Source organism: Anopheles darlingi, chromosome 3 (genome assembly GCF_943734745.1).
Source record: "Anopheles darlingi chromosome 3, idAnoDarlMG_H_01, whole genome shotgun sequence".
NCBI classification, from domain to species: Eukaryota; Metazoa; Arthropoda; class Insecta; order Diptera; family Culicidae; genus Anopheles; species Anopheles darlingi.
In genome coordinates this window covers 39,185,438-39,202,091 of record NC_064875.1, presented here as the reverse complement: position 1 = coordinate 39,202,091, position 16,654 = coordinate 39,185,438, and the positions used below count along the sequence as shown (strand labels likewise).

Below are 16,654 nucleotides of genomic sequence, written 5' to 3'. Positions count from 1 at the left end.
ACGTTACGTGACCTCCGACCTCCAGAAGCTGTACTACTGTGCGCTGTGAATCCGATATGGGCACTGGGACAAGTTCTTCCAATCCGGATGCCGGAGACGTTTGAAGTGATTTAAACTCGTCCGTCCTTTTACTCGTTCTCTTTCGCCGGTTCCGTTGGGTGATTTAAATGGTCCAAGCAACTCCAAAAACCGCTCAAAAAAATGGTCAGCGAAAAGTCGTTGCTGGCTGGCTGGCTGGCTGCTGTACCGTAGACCGACCCGTGGCCCGGTCGGTTGACGAATCGCGGGAAAATCCTTTTAAAATTTAAAAGTCCCACCAAATGCCACCACCGACCGAGACCGAGAGAAGAGGGTAGTGGCTTACGATGCCGGCGCACCATCGCACGCACAAACACCAACAAAGCCTCCTTTTCCTTCGAAAACAGAAGACCCACGTCGCCGCCGCTGGAGGTGGGTTTTCCTAACGGTTTTCCAAGCGGCCAGCGAAGAAAGGTAGAGAAGGGAAGGAAAGAAGAACATCTCAAGATGTACCTCCCTTCCCTATCCAACCTGGCGCGCTGCTACCTTTCACGAAGTACGAAGTGTTCCGAGGACCACAACGGAGGACCCGGTTTCCCCTTTCGTTCAAATAGGTGCCATTCCGAGAGTGGAACCAGCACAAGACAACGGATTTTGTATTCAAAAGCCCGAAGAAAGCCGAAGGTTTGAATCTTCGGGATTCGGGTTTCTAGATGGCGCTGCCAAGACACACGCAGCAGCAGCAGCAGGACCCTTTCGCGTAGCGCCGCGTATCCTTACCGCAAGGACTTGCAGTGCCCACCCTTTCCGAAAAAGGGGTGCGCGCGCGTGCGCTACGTTCGCTTTTTTTTTCCTACTCCTTCAGAAGACATACTTTCTTAGCTCCGCCTTTTTCCGGCGGAACCACCGAGCCTGAGGGGTGCTGCTGCGCAATTTTTTGGCTTGAGATGAGGCGCCGCGCCGAAACTTCTTTCGCGACTCCAAAGGGGTTACCGCCGAGAAAGAAGTCTTTCGCTGTGTGCTCGCGGCCTCTCTTTCTGTCTCTCTCTCTCTCTCTCTCTCTCTCTCTCTCTCTCTCTCTATCGTTTCTTCTCCCGGTGTAAGACGAAGGATTTTTCCAACCAACCCACCCCGGATCAGGCACACGAGGGAACGCGCGTATTCAGCATCCTCCAATCGCAGCAGGCGCGACTTCCGTTTCGCGCTTGAGCTGATGATCGTGATGCCGCCGTCGCGGCCTACTCTTGGAAAAGCATGAAAGACGACATCGCGTCTGAGATTTCTGTTTTATTCTTTTGGATCACTGCGATTTTTTTTATATTATTTTTTAATTTTTCGTTTTTAAGTATCATAAAAACTAGGTCCGATACCGATAAGCTCCTAGCAAGCGATGAGCTCTAAAGATATGAGCCCCGAACACCGGAGAGGAAAAATCCGAACCCGAATTTTCAAACCCACTCATGCCACCCACCCCAGCGCGAATCCAAGGACCTGTCTGTGTGTAGGTGTATTGGTTGGATGGTTACTTTCTTACGCGACTCCAGGGCAGGGCGCAGCTCTTCTTCACCTCGAGAAGTGGTCCTCAGATACATAGCGCAACACTGGGTGCGCGTCGCACCGAAGACGTCGTCGCTTTTCTTGGCGCTTTCTTTTCACCCACACACACACACGTGAACGCACGAGAGCAGGGTGGAAAATCAGGTCCCTTTTTTAAGGGAAACCCCCAATTTTTCGGCTTCTTTTCGCCCCGAGATCGCACGATCTCGCATAGGCCAGGACCGGGCTGGGGTTCGTGTTTCGTTTCGTTCCGTTCCGGGCGCTCCTTCGCTCCGTAAGACGTTACTACCAACGCTGGCGTGTTTGCCAGAAAGTGTGCGGCTGTTTATCTCTTTTTTCTTCCTTTGGTTTCCTTTGGAGGTGTCTCCAGCCCCCCTCCCGGGCAAAGGGCGGCCAACGCACGAACGAATGCGCGTTCGCGCGAAAAGTTTCTTGCTGCCGAGCCTTGCGAGCATAGCCCCGCGTGGTTTTGGCGTGTCGACGGACCGACCGTGGAGCAGCCCAGAGGTTGGCTCAGGTTTTATTTATGCAAAGATTTTAACCGTTAACGGACGTGTCGCACGCACGCACATCGCGATCTTTGGTATTTCGCGCCTCTCTAAAGTTCCACTAAATTTGCGTTACTCGAGGGATCTTAGGTTCGTATTCGTCAACTCGTGGTTGTCACGTGATCGGTGGTTTGTAGCGGTTTTTTTTCTGTTCTCCAACAGCCCGTACGGGATGGGTTGTTCCCACTGGAAAACGGTCAAATTCAAAGTCCAACCCCCGGCAGATGCTCAGCAGAAGTAAGTGTTTGGTCGTCGCGACTATTCGGAAGGACATTGAAACAAACCGAAGAAAAAAAAAACATTTGAACCGAGATCCGGTTTTTTGGAGGGTTCTTTATCCTTCGGCCTCTTCTTCGTTTGGTCAACAATCCGTTTTTTATGATTGTTGTTAGTCAACGTTCTTGGCGATTTGCCATAATTCCAGTGCCGGCTCCCTAACGACGATGCTTTCGCGGGAAACCCACAGCTCGCCGGTGCTCGTTCTCGAGCGCCAGCTGCGGCTACGTGTCGGTCAGCTGAAGCTGGTCGACCGTACACCGGCCATCGGCAACGGCGGACCGGACCCGAACGGACGGCTGCTGCCGGTGGCGTGTCCCGATCGTTGGCTCCGGTCGCTACTGTAGTCGCCGGTCAGCTTTTAGTCGCCCATCGTTGACCGCTCGGTTAGGACCAGGTTCCGCTGGCCGCTCTATAGCTGCTGGCCAGTAGTGACTGACCAGCCAGGCTACACCGTAAGGATCAACATATCTCGTGTCTCGTCGTGTGTCTGTGTCTTGTGTTTTGGGGCTTGTCGGGCCTACAAACAAGTGTCGTGTGTTTGCGTGTTTTCGAATCTCTAGTTGTCTAACTATTTAACCGGAACGGCATCGAAATAAGAGAAGTTGTGGCATAAATGCGAACGTGGGATCCATGAAAACGAAATTTCCAATTCTGATTAACAGTTTACACTCTCCTGCATCGATCGTGTTAGGCCAATCCAAGAGAGCGAGTCGTAATAGTTCTGATAAAACATGAAAAGTGAATAATGAAGGCACGGCCATAAGGTGCACAATAGATCGCACAATGATCTTACGATTAATGTGAAACCAGAGTCATGCATTAAGGAAGAAGAAGAAGAAGAAAAGTTACTGTACCGCATCAGCATCAGCAACCAGCGACCTAGCGCCGCTAGCAGATAGTTTAAATTTGAATTTTAACCAAACTTTCCGTTAAAGTCATTTTACATCCTCGATGCCAAGACAGGCTGCGACCGCATTCGGCATTCCCGTTGCGTGTTCGGGCTGTTTGGGCATCGCAGGAGAATAGAAGCATCGGCCAAATGTTCCTTCTAGAATGCAGATCCATGCAGTAATACAACAAAAAAAAAAGGGCGTAGAACTAGATGCTAAACGTAAACAGTTGCATGATTGAATGAAACGGGGATGGGAAATGGGAAGCGGCAACCGAAGATAAGATTCCATATTATTCTTAGCGCTAGTTGCGACGTAGTATCAGCATGGCTTATGCACATTACATTAGCTCCAGCAGCTCCAGTATTCACTAATCGATATGTACATTTAACCATTGAATGAACTATTAGTAGACACTCGTAGGAAAACCTCCTTTCGAGGCATATTTATTGAACAAAATCAAATTGATGAATGAAAATGAAAACAACATATAAAATATCGAATGAGCAAATGAGGAGGAAGTTATGCATTTACACATGAAACATGATACAACACATGATCTCTCAATCGTATGAACAAACATAAATGATAATCCAATCATTAACTGTAACTAAATAACTGTATAAACAAGTATTCTACAATAAAGTAAGATCACACATCGAGTCCCAGAAAAAAAACAACGAACAAACTATGAACATCGTTTCCATACCATTGAGAACTTGAAAATGAGCTCTTTACGTAGTGAAATATGTTGTTTATTAATCAGAAGAAATCCTTATACGTTTAATCAAATGCATTCGGTTTTCAGTGAAATAGAACACTCCAACATCGAGGCCTAGCATCGAGAACCAACTGCCACTTCACAGGCGAAGGTCCTTTCAGCACTATCCAGCGGATCGCGGACGAAGCAAATAATCTGCTCTCCCATAAATTCTACACGAATTGCTTCCTTCCTTGCCATGGCTTTGGCTTACGATTCATTAAGCCACTCTCGCCTTCCTTACACCCCAAAAAGGTACGCAAATGCCATGACCATTCACAGAAATTCCCTCACGCAGTCCGAGGGCCACGGAAAGAAATGACATCGGAATGCCACTATCCTGCAGTCACCTTGTATAATCCTTCCAGAAGCCAAACGAGCGCGTGGTGGCGCCGAGAGGAAAAAAAGGGGAAAGGACCCCGAAAGGACATCACGCAATCTCTGCAACAACAGGGTGCAGACCATCATCTCTACCTGTTGTTGCAGCATCAAGGGGCAAGGGTTCCAGGTGGATGGACGGACGGACGGACGGGCGAACGAACGACCGACCGGCGCTAGGACGTTCCATCGTGTCATCGTCCTTTCTGGTCATCGGGATCAGGATGGGCCGGGGAAGGGTTTTGTGAGAACTGGGAAAGGGGTTGACGCGGTCGCTACCGATCTGCCTTCCTCCTTGCACAAAAGGACTCACTTCTGGACCGGTCAAACCGGTTTCAATCAGCGAACCAATATTTGTCGAATTGTTGTCCAGACCTAGCGGACCAGCGACCGGGGACGACCCGGAATGTTCACACACAATCTACCGCACCAGCACCATCTATAGCCCGCATGTATCCCTTGTAGCATACCCGGACAGGACCTAGGTTCGGATGACCCGTATCGGAATCCGCCCTGGGGGCACCACTAGGATCTGGTGAAGACAGTGTAACCAGTGGCCGTCTTTTGCTTCTGCTTTGCATGAGGGTCTTATCTTAATATATCATCTTGGACGCATCGCGATCCGCGAACGGAACGGAATCCGTTCGCCCAGGACGTTGTGAGCGAGTGACCCCGACCAGGAGTGCAAGGACCCTCGGCGATGAGAAAATCCTTTCCTTGTCTCATTTTCTTGCGGATCCGCTGGGAACTAAACCGGTTTGGACATTACTTTGGCGGGTGTGCCAGGATTGTTGTTGAGGTCCTGAGGAGCCCTCGGGATGGTGACGGACATTGTTTTACTTGTGGTGTGGTGAGAGGGACCAGGAAATCATCTTCGTTGGTTAAATATTTAATTTTCTTCCTTTAGCACTATAGAAGAAGCATTTCTTTTTTAACTTTTCATTATCATTTACTTATTTTAAATAGAATAAAGATGTGTAATGATCACCGAAAAGATTGTATACAAGTTACACAACACAATTTTCACGGTTTCATATTTTATTTTAATCATATTCTGTTATAAGAAATAAATTTCATTAATTTCGTTTATAAATCAATGAATCAATGAAATTATTTTGGTGAAATAAAAAAAATGGCAACCAAACGTACCTAACATTGTCCTTTGCATATTATCGAAAGAACGGCAAAGCAAGGCGTCTCAATGAGATCCGCTCCGATAATCAAATCAAAACAAATGTTCGCCAGCCCTCATCATCATCTTCGTCCTTGCGTCCGCTCTACATAGCACCCTAATCCCTTCTTCCATTCAGACCATCACACACACGCACAATACCGTGCGCAACCTTCGGTCCGCCAGGATAGAGACGGACCCTCGTAGGTAACACCACCAGACAGCCGAACCGAACCGAATGTTCGTTGATGACCTTTCCTAGTTGGGACGAACCCCCGATGCCCCGATGATGCTGATGAGCTGGCGAGGCGAGGAACAACCCTTTGGCGGTGTCCTTCCGCGCGTCCAGCCATGGCGTGTGGCGCATGCTATGTTCGAGTGCAACTGTCCAGAACCGGTCTTCTGGGTGAGTTCGGCCAAAAAAATGGGCTGGGGTGGAAAACTGGACTGGCTACTTTTTCGGCCACACACACACACACACGTATTTTCGGGCGGTTGGGAGTTTTCAACTCTTTTGAGATTTTCTTTTTTTTTTCTTCATCATTTTACTTTGCCCATTTGTGCATTGGACGATCATTAGATGTCCCTTTGAGGTCCGAAGGTCCCGTGTGGCATCGTGGGAAACGGGCCGGCTGAAGCGTTTCACGGAAACGAGTCTTTGCTGGGCAGCTCATTTGCATACCCGTGGCCGTGCAGGAATGCAAATGCCCTGGAGCACCGTCGAATCTTGGCTGTCCGTTTGGTCGGTCGAATTGGTCGGTCGGTTGGCCAAAAGTGACGAAATTGGAACTTTATGGCGATCGTGGAACGGGAAACGGTTTTCGTGCGCCGCGTAAGACAGGCCCCCAGGCAGTACCGGGAGGTTATAAAACGCAAACTTGACCTTCGCTGATCTTTGGCACAAATTCGTTTAGCGTGTGCGGTGTTCAAGTCCACAGCTGTAAACTGTCTTATGTGGAATGCTAAGAAGAACGCATTTCAATCCATCTCAGCAGTCCGTGCAACAATCAAAATCGTAAAAGTATGCTTTCATACAGCAGGAGCTACTATCAAATGGTTTGGGAAATGTTTAGCCACATACATTTAAAGCACATAAATGATTAGATGAATATACTTGTTTCAGAAGTGTATTATTCGCATACTTGATCCTTGGTTTCTATGTCCATTAAAACTCATTGCAAACATATACCCTAATCATTGTGCAGAATGCATTTGCTCGTACCGATTTATCGGATTGAATATGTAGAGTTTGGTGCCATGGACCAATAGATTGATGATTTTAAATGATAATCATATTTGCTTGTCGTGACAATATTCCATTACTTAGAACACCTGATTACATCGAGTCAAAAATCAAATACCAATCATGTAGAAAGAAAAGGATTGCAAAACTATACAAATTTTGCTTCAAACTCCTTTTCGCATAATAGTCTCATTTATGTTGTAATTAATGTGAGTCTCAAATTGAGAATCTCAGAATCATCATCCCAAAACACAGGGAAGAATATCGATGAATAGGCAAAGGGGTATTATGAAGGATATTATTGAGATATTTTTATCATTAACATGCAGTTTTCATTATCGAAAACTGTCTTTTTTCTGCTTACACTTCAGGTATACAATTAAAGCAAGGGTAATAGCTGTGAACGAGCAATTTAGCAATTGTTTTTAAATTAGATCTAATAAAAAAAATGTTTGAAACAGTTTTCAGCATTTTAATCCAAAACATTTTATGCAGAAATCCAATTCCACTAATCTCCGTTGGACGTCTATACGTATTTAATGTTGCTTAAAATGTGATTTATTGCCTCGTAACTTCACACCATTTTTCCAGATTTTTTTGCAAAAATCAATCGAATGCAAATTCAAATCAATATCTTTACTAAAGCTCATTGCCTCACACGAAACAAGGCTTACTATCTACTGTAGGTTGTCAACAGTAAACCAAACTTATACAATCCCAACAGTTGGGCAGTAGCGGAACTGACGAGAGAGAGAAGCAAGAGAAAAAAACTTCCAAAAAACATTACCGACACGAATTGCAAACTCATCGCCATCCACCACACGATTGGCACGCAGCAAGGTAGTTCATATTGTAGCAACAACATTGACGCACTGAGCCCAAACAGGCTGGCCACTTGATTGCCACCGCTGGCGTCTCGGGGACCGCGGCGTGTCACCGTCGTCGTCGTCCGCGCTGCTTTTACTTTCTCACCGGGCGTACTTGCTACCGACAAAGTGCCGGACGCCCCACTTGAAGTGTCCGTTTTTGTCCGTCTTTATGTAAGTGTGAACCGGTCCGGTGGTGCGCTGAACTCCGCTACTCCGCTGGTGTTTGACCGGCATGTTGTGGTGTGGGGCCGGGCCCTGTGTGGTGGTGGTCTCTTCTGTGGAAATCACATCCGTACCGCGATGCCATCCCCGATCCGCGATGCCATCGTGGTGTTTCCTCCCGTGAGCATGACGATGCCGAGATGATGATGATGGTGGTGCTGCAGACGATAGGCGATCATCACGATTGACGACCGAATCATCGATGTAACCACCGACAAAGCGATGAACTGGTGATGGTCGAACTACAACACTACTGCGGTCGCTGCTGTCACCGCCGGTGCTGCTGGTGTGCCGTGATCCTGTGTGTGGTGTGAGCATGGAAGGAAGATGGATTTATGAAACATCGTCTCAAACCGGAAGCCATCTCAGCTGATGTCAGGGTGCCAATTGCTTTACCTTCACCATCGTGCGTAATCGGTGCCCGGTACGATGCGATCGCCCCCGGCGGTGGCGGCGGTAGCGATCGCCCCGTGCAGGCCAAGATGAACCCAACGAAGATCAACGCTGGAAGGGCGAGCTGCTGCTGCTGGCGTGGCTGCCTCCGGTGGTAGCTTGCCATCTTCATTGTTCTTCTCGTTCGTGGATGCTGCTGCGGTTGTTTGATGTTAGTGCGGGGTGTTTTGATTGCACCAGGCTTACGAAACCAACCACCACGACTGCTGCACACCGGTTGACAATCAATCACAATCAGAGCTCGCACCGTTAGGTGATCGATGCATTTATAGAGTGCTTTACATTGATTCCAGCGACAATTCGGTGTCCGTTATGTAGAGCGATGACAACGGTAACACACAATTTTCCCAGTTTTCTCTCTCTCCCTCTCTTCTCTTTTTTCCAATTTCCTCGCGAGTTTTCACTTAATTTAATTTAATAAATGTTTATGCCTCGCCTTCTCTTGCTCTTTCCCTCATTAACTGAGTCCGTGGTTTTCGATTTCTTTTATGCAACCATAAAACTCTAAAGTCTTTTGGTTGACCGTTTTTGTATCCGCGATCGATCGATCGATCAATCGCGAAAATATACACAAAACCAAATCAAAACGGCCGGAAGACCGGGCGCGCAGTTACCTCAGCATGGACCACATTTTCCATTCCCGCGCCCCAAACCGAACCGGAAGCTCAATCACTTGGAACACGCTCGTAACCGACCGAACCACCCAAAAAAAACCAAATGCCCGCCAACGGTCAGCAAACAAATAAACAGGGGAAAATAAGGAGGAACACACATACACAAGCAGGCAAGTAAAGGGGCCCCTCGCCGGCTGCACCAGAGAGCTTCAAATTAATTTGGCAAACCACGCCAGCTTCCGAATTTCCCCGCTCGCTCGCTCGCTCGCTCGCGGATCATTTGGTGGAATGTAATGGAAAGGTGCCGACAATGGCCAGGCAGGCTCATCATCTGCTTAGACAGTACTGGCTTGCTTTCGGGCCATCGTAAAGTGCGCGCCTCTGGGTTCGCGCGTACTGCGCGTAACGGTCGCGAGGTGAAGCGAGACGAGACCATAATGAGCCAAACGTTATTTCCGCATGAAGCTACCACTGCAAGTACTGTGCAGCCATCAGCAGCAGCAACAGCAGCAGTCTGAGTCGCCTACTGGGATCGCATACGGGGATCGTTATAATGAAAATAAAAAAAAGAGAAACGAAAGTAAAACGCGCAAAAGATGCACCACCGGTAAGTTACTGCCGGATGGAAACGTTTGAAGCAGCAGTAGCCAAATGGTCAGTAGAGACCCCCAGAAACCAAGTGACACCAAAATCCTATACCAATCAATTCGGTGCTGGAATTGTGAAATGATCCGTCACAGTCGCAACCGCATATCGGAACGTAATCAGATTAACAACGGTGCTCTCGATACTGGCTTCGGCTGGAAATTGGTTGCGCCAACGCGAGCACCAACATTGGGTTTGGGACAAATATAAAACTAATTTACATACCTCCGATTGTGGCCAGTATGGATTGCCGTTTAGCACCGGCAACAACACGGTAGTAGCTAGTGCTAGTGAGAGTGAGAGTGCACCACAGCACAATCGAGCAAGCAAGAACTCCTTCACGATGAGGCAGCTGCTGGAAAGTGGATTGTTGATTGGACTGCTGATGGTGCTGAGGATAGACCACGCGGAAAGCATTGGTAGCTATCTGCAGGACGTAGAACTGATCGCTCCCACACCGAAGGTCAGAAGCTTCAACACCGTCTACTACTATCCAAGCTACGTCAAAGGGCATGATCCGGTCGAGGAGTACAACCGTAGGCGACTTCACGTTGACACGGCCCGGTTCATGGCAGACGATGGCAGAGGTATCGACATGATGCCACCGCCTGTGGCCAAGAGACCACCGTCCCAGCGTTCGAGCGTTCTGCGCAAACCGAAACGACTTCAGCTTCAGCAGGCGAACCGAGGCAACCGAGCGACCGAGGATCACGATTACAATTACGCGAAGGTGCGCCAATCGTCCGGTTTACCGCGCTACATCAAGGACGATGTCGAACTGTTCGATGTGGACGCGCATAATCGGATCAAGAGCCGGCGGAAGGTGAAGCAACGGCCATCGGCGGATCGTCGCCATGCCAGGATGATACCGGTCCCGGCACGGCCGGAAGTGACGGAAGCACCAAGACGCTACGAGCAATCCGATCCGCAAGTGTTCGCCTACGAACGTCCCGAGACCACACCGCCGGAGGAGCAGGTCGCGATCGAACGAACCAACAAGGCACAACCAGGAGTGGCACCGTGGGATAGCAAGTACTTCCAGTAAGTTTGACTGTGTGTGCCTTGTAAGTGTGTGTATTACTACTCGAGAGTTGATGGTTTGACGTTACGTGACGGCGCAGAGATACCTTTCAGCTGCAAAAGTCCCCGCTGGAGCTGGAGTTTGGCCATCTGTACGAGTCCAACGATGGCTGGGAGGAACGGTACGAACGGCAGGACCACCGGAAGCACCGCCACCAGGGAAAAGTAAACGATTGTCTTTAGTCCACTCTCAGTTCTCTCAGTCTGCTTTAAACTAATCTTTTTCCCTTCGCTCTCGGCCATAACCTTCACCGAACACAATTAGCGACACTTAACCGTTACCGATGGAGTAGTTCCTTGTAGATAATCTATCCCTTCTCTCTTTCTCTTTTTCTCTCTCTCTCTCTCTCTCTCTCTCTCTCTCTTTTGTGCACGCTCTCCCTACCTCCCTCTCTCGGCATACAGATTCTTTGAACTGTTTGGTGATGGTTCTTATGCGGCCGGTGGTCGACGTGGAAACGATCAGCACTATGTAGAGCAGCTAGAGCGAGCCTCGCAGGGTGCCGGAGTGTTTCAGAAAAAAGTAACTTCCACCCCTCTCTTCCTATTCCTATCGTCACACTGCGGTCTGCGGCCGCCGATTGATCTCTAACACCACGTGTACGGTTTCCGTTTTCCGTTAGGTCAAATGGGCTGACAAGCATGGTGGCTTCGGGGAGCACTATTGGGACCTCAATCACGTCGGCAACCAATCTGATGCCGATGGCCGCCATACCACCGATGGTTAGTGCTGCTTACCGACCATCCTGTTGATGTGCCCTGGGTCGTGGCAAATGTCAAGATCACTGGCCGTTCCGGCGACGGCGACTTCTTCTGCAAAAACACGATGGACGATCGCTTGAGTTTCGCCGATCGACCGATGGTGCAAGATGGTGATTAATGGCGAATAAATATATAGTAATAAGTATGATTTAGGGATCGCATCGCGTCGTACGCCAAAAAGGAGCGGCGCCCGGCCTGGCCGATGATGATGATGATGTAATCAATTGCAGCGCGATCGAGCCCGTACTGGTGCAGAGGTCGGAGGACCGTGCCTCGACGCCTCGTTTTGCGCCACTCAAAGGCAAAGGTTATACAAGTTCAAAGTAATTCATGTTTTAGAAACATACAAAAATACATGCAGCACATGCGAATCGATGCGATGCTTTGGTGAGAGCGTTCGGTGCACAATGTTAATCAAAATGTTGTACAAAAAGACCGTGAAAGAAATGCGATCAGCACCAAATCACCGGCAGCAGCAGCAGTAAGGAATGGATGAACAAAACATGGGTGCAAAACAGCCCCCGGGGCGGTAGATCATTCGTGCAGAAAAGGGCATAATTACACGAATTAAACGCATAACCGAAAAACATGCCGTCGTCGTCCCTCGTTCGTTACACCTTCGTGCATACACATTATGTCACGGGCTTATGCGTGGCCCGTAACGCAGCGCAGCGCAGCTCAGGTATCATTAGTCGTTCATGTTGCCGACTAGCTAGCTGGCTGGCAGAACGAACACTGGAGCATAAGGGGGTAGCCTAAACATGAGACATATCGCCATGCGATGAGGCGTATCGGAATGGCATGGAACCACCAACCTCACCAAAAACCGTTCGCCACCCTCAGCACAGCACAGGGCCCTTAGCGTGGCTGTCACGATCACGCGTGGTACAGTTTGTTTCTGTTTTTTTGCGCACTTTATGATTATGTCATCGGTCCTCCTCCGAAGACACCATCACATCGGGGAGCAGAAGAAGCTCAAGAAGCAGCCAAACACGTGGACACAGTTGTCGTCGAAACGAGGAACTCTCGAAAACCGAAGCCACATCCGAACCGGTTGCCAGGCAACGCCATGGATTGCCGAAAGGATCTACAGACGCACATACTATGATCGGATCAGGTTTGGGTGCGTTTTTTTTTTTGCAGTGATCCGCCAGACCGTGTGACCCTAACCAAGTGGGTCTCCGCTCATACCTGGACCGGTCATACCACCCACCAAAACCCAACACAACTCTGTGGGACCCTATACCCCGGGCGTTTGGCCCAGATTCGTCGTTTGCCCTCCCCACTCCAAGCGGATTGAGTTCGCGATCTCACCATCCAGCCCGGTTGGTCCGTCAGTCGCTGGTTACTCGTGAGAAGAAACCACGAAACACGATCGCGTCTGGTACGTAACATACCGATCGAGACGAGGAACATTCTTTCGAAAGATGTTCTAGACATCGAACACACGCACCAGACACCAGGCACTATAGATATGAGCACACGTGAAACAATGGCAACGACACCAGTGCTAGCACCTTATTGCTAGCACTCTCCGCACGCTGCGCATTGACCAATTCTGGCCGCTACCATTTCGGGAGGCAGGCTGCCGGTACGCAACTGAGCGCAATATCTCGGCGCTCTCGGTGATAATTAAGACAAAATCTGCGAAACGCGACGATCGATGCAGGTCAGGTTCCATTTCGCCTCTAATTACCACCTTTGCAAACGCACACACACACGGTGGCAGTGAGTGTTGCAGATTGGATTGGATTGGCAGAGTGTTGCTACTACTTGCGGCTGAAGTTGGTCGACCACACACACGGACCACAAGTGTCACTAGTTGGTGGTATCGAGTAGCAGCTCAAGACGAGTGAAAGACGGCAGCACTGGACATTGCTTCACACTTGGAGTACATGCGGTTTGGGGTTGTGTGGTGTTCGTTGGGACTACCACAACGTTCAGTGAGACGCCGGTCAGTTATTGGTAATGATAACGCTGCTAGAGGCTTCACAGTTTGTCTCAAAGTAACAGAACATTTGTGCAATACGGTACGAGGATAAGAATTGCTCAATGATCTAATATCAAGTTTTGTTTTGAACTCGATAAAACGTTTACGGAAACGATTAAATTGATGCAACACGTTTATAGTGATGATTGTTTATCTGGTGCCTGAGTTTATGAGTGGTATACCCGCTTAAAAAACGGTCGAAAAGACATCAACAGCCGACCTTTATGTTGGCCAATCAAGTCAAGTTCCCGATAACGCCTGGAAGCATAGAAAAATGACGTCAATTTTTCAAAATTGAGTTGAAATCGTCGTTGCATTTTATGGAATTTGAATTGGAAGCTTCCAAAGATTCGGATCCGCGCATTTTGAACGATCAATTGCTCATCGATATCTCATCGATCGATCGCTGATTTTTTTTTCATAAAAAATCACATTTTATCTTAATCAAAATGTTATTGTTTGTTCAATTTTATCTCAAAATATTATCCGACCATTAATCTGATCTAGCACCCTGTGACTGTTAGTTATTGAAAACCAAATTTCGCAAATGAAAGGAAACGTGATCGCGCGAGACGAAGAAGACGATTTCGATTCCAGAATGTGATGCGCCCCGGAAAGTAACAAGTCTTTTACCACCCTCTTTGCATCACCCTCCTCGGCGCTGCGCCATGCAACACATAATGCATTGCACATTGTGCACGGTAACCGTGTTCAACGATCGTGTTGCCGTTTGCTGTCGCGTCGCGATCGCTCTGGTCGATTGCGCGAAATCATAACCACGATGAGCAATCATGGCGACCATTCAAATCTGTACCGGACAGCCCCCTTGCGCCCGCGCCCGGGAAAGCCCAAGTGTGTGCGTGCAGACGATGGGTGCCGAACCGGTAAGACAATCACCACCCCCAATAACCACCCACAGCTCATTGGATGCACGGCGCAAAACGGCTTCACTCTCATCATCATCATCATCATCATCATCGTCAGCGCGATCCGGGCCATCCTTTGGAGTATCCGATGGAGGACCAGATGCAGATTGGCCAACCCGAGCCCGCGGGCAATGGCAAATGGTCTCGTCGGCTGTTGGTCTGTTTGTACTCCCCCAACTGGGTCACACGGCCCAGTCGAGATTGAAAATCCGGGTCGATCGAAAATCCGTGTAACAACATAATTAGCGGTGGCCAAAAAAAAGCGAAAAGAAAACAGCTTCCCAGCTCAAAAGTGGTCCCAAGTACTCCAGACCAAACCGACCGACGATGCTCGACTCGCTAGATGTTCGCAAGTCAAGAGCAAGCACTTCGGTACACGCGACGTGCAACAAGGGTGTAAAGGGCATGAAAGGGGTTTCCCGCGAACTGCGCGAACTTGAAGCCTCCGGCGGGGCCAACAGATCAATCTTCCGTGCCCAATCTCCTCTTGTGGTCGCGAAGGCATGGAATTGGCAAATCTACAATCCGCCCGGGACGGGTTATTTCAAGCCTCAGCTCTCTCTCTCTCTCTCTTTCTCACACCAGTGTAGTCTCTGCAAGTGCGCCAGATTATGTAAAAATGGTTTAAGTCCGTCCGTACGTCCGTCGAACGAGGTGAGAGAAAGACACGGAGCCTATGGTCACCACGGAGCATGTCACCATTAGCGGTGTCCTTGAATCGAAAGCTCCAGCTGTTCGATCCGACAGTCCTGTCCTGTGTGGGACCAGAATGACTTGTTGATTACGTAGCACTGCCTCTCCTTCCACCCTTTTCATTTTAAACCGGCGTCTTTTTCGCTTCTGTGCGTGACTCGTTTTCATCTGCGGCGACCTATAATTTGGTCGCCTTCAAGCCTCTATCTAGATCTCTTGGACATGGACTCTTGGATGTCAATGCAGCAGACAGATCGAAAACTGTGCAGAGCAGAGCATCGAGAGGCTTACCGTGAATCATAGCAACCCTCTAGAACACGACCGTTGCTACGCCAAGCGTCTCCAAGATGATCGATTTATGAGGTTATGTCCAGCGCGACTAATCCTATGCGTCGCCAAAACACACACACATACCGCGACCACCACGCGCAAAGACCGTTCTTTTATGCAATCAAACCAGTTCTAGCGGGTGGTACCGGGGGTGAGAGGCTGGTGTGGTCTGTCACACGCACTTACCGAAGCCGTGGAGCCATCTGGAGCACCTTTCTCTCTCGCAAAAAAAAAACACACACACGCACACCACTACTAGACATGGGGCGCTCCCACGTGCGTCTGAATGCCATATAGACCCGCCAGCTGGACACAGCCAGCCTAAAGCGATTGACGCGAAGTGAACTTCTGGCGAACCGTGCTTATCGCTGGAATGGCTCCGTCGTCGCCATCGTCGTCGTCGTTGTCGTTGGGCATCGGACGACCTATCACTAAACCGCCCAGACTCTAAAATTCGAAAGGCCAGACTCTCCTTACGGCAATCAACGCCTTCCCGAGTGGCAAACTTAGGCTCTGACTAAGTCCGGTTGCCACCGCGAATTAGAAGCAGAACGAACGGCGAAGTGAACGCGATTCAGTGCGAATGACGAGCAGAGGCTATCGGGGCGTATGCCATTCTCTAGATCGCACCACCTTTCCGCGACCTTCAGTGCTGCTGCTGCTGATCTGATAAACTATGGGCCCGAGTACTACATAGACATAGACCACACCCGACCAGTGGCCGATTGATCAGCGATTGGCGGAGTAGAATACCATTGTGATCGTTCTGGTAGCTCGCTTGAGAGTAGGACACTATCGATCGATCCTCGCTGGATACGTTTGCTTCTGGAAGTCGTGACCTCGTGGACCATGGAGCCCGTTGAACACTGTGGTACTGCATGGGTACGCCTCTCCGCCTAAGGTACATCAATCCCGGTCGCGGGACTCCGAGACTGACTGATCGTTTGTGAAGGGCCTGGGCTGGTGCCGATGACGCCGATGCCGACAACCAAACCCCACTCCGGGAGTTCCCGGTATATTGACTTCTTCGGTTCGGCTCGATCTCGTCCGCGAGTCTCCCCCCCCCCCCTCTCTCTCTCTCTCGCTCTCTTTGCTGTGCGCTGAACCGCCTCCTCGTCGGCAACTCGGTCTCGGTGGGGTCCACAATGGCAGCGGTGGCAGCAGTCGGTTGTCGGTGGCAGATATAAAACCGTACCACTCGCTTCAGCTCAGCAGCAAACTGTCCA

General features: G+C 49.4%; 1 protein-coding gene across 2 annotated transcripts; it reads left to right on the top strand.

Annotated features, from left to right (window-relative positions):
* The first annotated feature begins 1,688 nt into the window (after positions 1-1,688).
* LOC125957513 (uncharacterized) lies at positions 1,689-3,955 on the top strand. Of its 2 annotated transcripts, XM_049690265.1 has the most exons (3): positions 1,689-2,213; positions 2,286-2,360; positions 2,548-3,955. In XM_049690265.1, exons 1-3 carry the CDS (start codon positions 1,984-1,986, stop codon positions 2,744-2,746), a joined length of 504 nt encoding a protein of 167 aa, XP_049546222.1. In that variant the 5' UTR covers positions 1,689-1,983; the 3' UTR covers positions 2,747-3,955. The 2 variants fall into 2 exon arrangements, with proteins under 2 accessions (XP_049546222.1, XP_049546221.1); XM_049690264.1 differs by having other exon boundaries at positions 1,689-2,360.
* Positions 3,956-16,654: the final 12,699 nt, after the last annotated feature.